The sequence below is a fragment of the Canis lupus genome, chromosome 20, assembly GCF_011100685.1.
Source record: "Canis lupus familiaris isolate Mischka breed German Shepherd chromosome 20, alternate assembly UU_Cfam_GSD_1.0, whole genome shotgun sequence".
NCBI lineage: Eukaryota > Metazoa > Chordata > Mammalia > Carnivora > Canidae > Canis > Canis lupus.
Window position 1 is genome coordinate 46,843,012 of NC_049241.1, and position 3,388 is coordinate 46,846,399.

Sequence of the window (3,388 nt, forward strand, 5' to 3'; positions counted from 1 at the left end):
GAACATCACTACCAGAGCACTAGCCCCTATACCCCCTTTCTTACTTGGATTTCAGAGCTAGGATCCTAGACCCATCACTCACTGTGCAGAAATGTATAAGAATGGAGTGTAAGCCAGGACACTAACAACAGGTGCCCAAAATATCTACAAGCTGTTGGGTTGGCATTATTTTAGTAAAATTTTCCTTCTATGTAAGACTGAAAAAAAAAAAAAAACCCAAACAAACGGCCCCTACTCTTAAGTGATTGGATTCAGTATTTTTGTTTTCTATAAATCCCCAAGAGATAAAGCAGGTCTGGGAGAAGAAAGGGAGTTGGTGATAATACACCTTGTACCACATGAACTACAAATGAGACAAGGCTCAACTGTAAGGAAGGATCCCAGGAACTGCCCAGAATCCTCCATGAATTCATCTCTTTGACTTAAAGCCAGTTCTGCCAATGACTTTGACCAAAGCCATTCGAACTTCTCGGTTTCTGAGGCTATAGATGAGGGGGTTCAGTGTGGGGGTGACAAGGCTGTAGAAGAGGGAGACCACATTGTCCTGTTGTGGGCTGTGGTAGGTACCTGGAACCATGTACATGAATATGGCTGCCCCATAAAAGAGCCCCACCACAGTGATGTGCGAGGAGCAGGTGGTGAAGGCCTTGTGTCGGGCCTCGGCAGACTGCATGCGGAGAACAGCCCTCAACACATGGCTGTAAGAGGTGGTGATGAGTGACAGGGGCAGTAGCAGGATCAGCACCCCTGAGATGGATAGCGACAGCTCATAAGCAGAGGTGTCTGCACAAGAGAGCTTCAACAGAGCAGGCAACTCACAGAAGAAGTGATCCACAGTGTGTGAGGCACAGTAGGGGAAGTGCAGGGTGATGGAGGTCTGGATGGAGGCCACAAGCACACCTGACAACCAGGAGGTGCCCACCATGAGCAGACAGACCTGACGCCTCATGAACACAAGATAATGCAGGGGGTGACACACAGCAACATAGCGGTCGTAAGACATAAGGGATAGTAGGACACCCTCAGAGACACCCAGTAGCATCAGGAAGAACATCTGAGCTGCACAATCTCCAAAGGAGATGGAGCCCTCTCCCTGCAGGAAGTCAGCTGCCATCTTGGGGATGGTGACCAAGGGAAAGCCAACATCCAATAGGGAGAGTTGACTGAGCAGGAAGTACATGGGTGTGTGGAGCCTGGAGTCTGTATGGATCAGGAAGAGCAGGATGGCATTGCCCAGAAGGCCCATAGTGAATATGACAGTCACAAGGAAGAATAGAACCACATGTGGCCCTGAGTGGCTGAAGAGCACCATGAGGGTGAAGTCTGAGGTCACTGACTGATTTGATTCCCTCATCTTCCAGGAAGCATCGCTCATCTGTAGGAACAACAGGATATTTGGAAGGAGACTCAGTGAATAGTAGTCTTGTCTTACATGCCGAGTAGAATTGTTTGGGTAGTGGTCCCTTGGAGTCTCCAGAAGGATGATGAGTACATTCAGTCTCTGTAGGAAAACAACAACAACAACAACAACAAAAACAACCCATCACTGATTCAGTGTCAGAAGGTGGGGAACAGCAAGTTCTTGCCTTCGCCCTCCAGGCATGCACTATCCACCAACACTTGCAGTTGAACTCCCTTTCCTCAAACTATGGAGTACAAGTCAGTCCCAGTGAAATATTGGAATATACCCCATCCCAGACACTCTGGGGCCAAAGCAGAGGTGGTATTCATTCCAAAGAGATTAAATATCAAGTAGGCCGACCTTGCCAGAGAAGAAGGGATGATGAGGCTGGAGAAGGAATATGAGGTATGTGGATTGATTGGCATATGGTTAAGGGGATATACTCTGGATTATAGCCAACTTTGAATACCAACACAGCTGTTTCCCCACCTTGTGACTTTGAACAAGTTATTTGATCTTTCTGGGGGTCAGTTTATCCATATGTCTATAGGGATAAATAACAACTTGTAGGAGTAGCTGTGAGTATTAAATGAGATAATGAATTAAACAGCTCAACTCAGTGACAACCATATGGCAATTTCTTTTTTTTTATATGGCAATTTCTTGATTTAAGTTCACAACTATTATTCACGTTGTAGAGGAAATACATACATTAAAAAAATTCAGCTGGGTAGCATGGTTCACCTATAGTAGGATAATTTATGCCTGATGCTTAGCTCAGTGTCTGGTATATAGTAAGACTATGCAATATTAGCCCTTTTTGTTGATGTTATTCAACATTTTAACTCTTGTCAACTTGCATGGCAAAACCTAATCAATTCAAGTTTATTCTCAGTCATGCTCTCCTGAAATGACAATTTCTCTGTTCTTACCCTAAGTTGGTGGTTCTCGACCAGAGGTGATTATGCCCTATTTCCCTGGACATTGGCAATGTCTGGAGATATTTTTGGTTGTCATGACTGGGGATGCTAGTGGATCTAGTGAGTAGAGATCAGGATTGCTACCAAATATCTTATAATGCACAGGATGGTCCCACCAGAAATAATTGTCTGGTCCCAAATTTCAACAGTGCCAAGTCTGAGACTGACATCCAACAACTCTTCTCTGACCTGGAGCAGAGTCTCTGGGAGGTCTCCTGAGTCCATTGTCTTGCTCCTCTGATGGGGATGAGTTCATGTCATATGAATGCCTAGAGATTAGTCTGTGAAATTGAATTTCCAGAAATTCAAAGGGAATTTTAAAGGGAATATTAATAAGCCTAGTCTCAACTTAAATCACTGGATAATTGCATTATTTCCATGACTCTGTATGGAGAAGGGTTTGTTCTTTAATCATTATCTCTTGGGGCAAACTCATAGCTAATAGTCCCTCTGGACCCTGTCAAAGGATTTTCAAGTGGATATTGTACTTAATTCTTCTCTTTTCACCTATATCTGCCCTCAACCTCCTCACCAAAGGGCAGAAAAGGGAGCTAATTCTTACTGAGCATTTACTGTGTACTGGACACTGTGGTAAGGTCAGAGAAAGGCTGATGGATTTCAGTTAATGGTGTCTCAATGTTTGCACTATTGACATTTTGGGCTGGATAACTTTAAGTATGTTACAGGCATTTTTTCTTTATCTTAAGGTGTTATCATTTGCCTTATATAGGTGAAGGAGCATAGGTTCAAAGAAGTATAGTAAGTCAGCTATATTGGGTTGAATAGCTTTCCCCAAAATCAGGTCCTTCTAGAACCTCAGAATGTGTCCCTATTTGGAAAGAGAGTCTTTGCAGATATAATTATTAAGGATCTTGAGATGAAATCATCCTGGATTTTAGGTGTTCTCTAGATCCAGTGACTAGCGTTCTTGTAAGACAAGGAAAGAACTGGACCCTGCTCGTGGCCAATCCCTGGCGCTGCGAAACCAAAAAGTTTGGTGGTCCTG

The 3,388-nt window shown here is 43.9% G+C and overlaps 1 protein-coding gene across 1 annotated transcript; it reads right to left on the reverse strand.

Annotated features, from left to right (window-relative positions):
* Window positions 1-409: 409 nt before the first annotated feature.
* OR2Z3 (olfactory receptor family 2 subfamily Z member 3) lies at window positions 410-1,354 on the reverse strand. Its single transcript, XM_038565302.1, has one exon. The coding sequence runs from the start codon at window positions 1,352-1,354 to the stop codon at window positions 410-412; it is 945 nt and encodes a 314-aa protein (XP_038421230.1).
* Window positions 1,355-3,388: the final 2,034 nt, after the last annotated feature.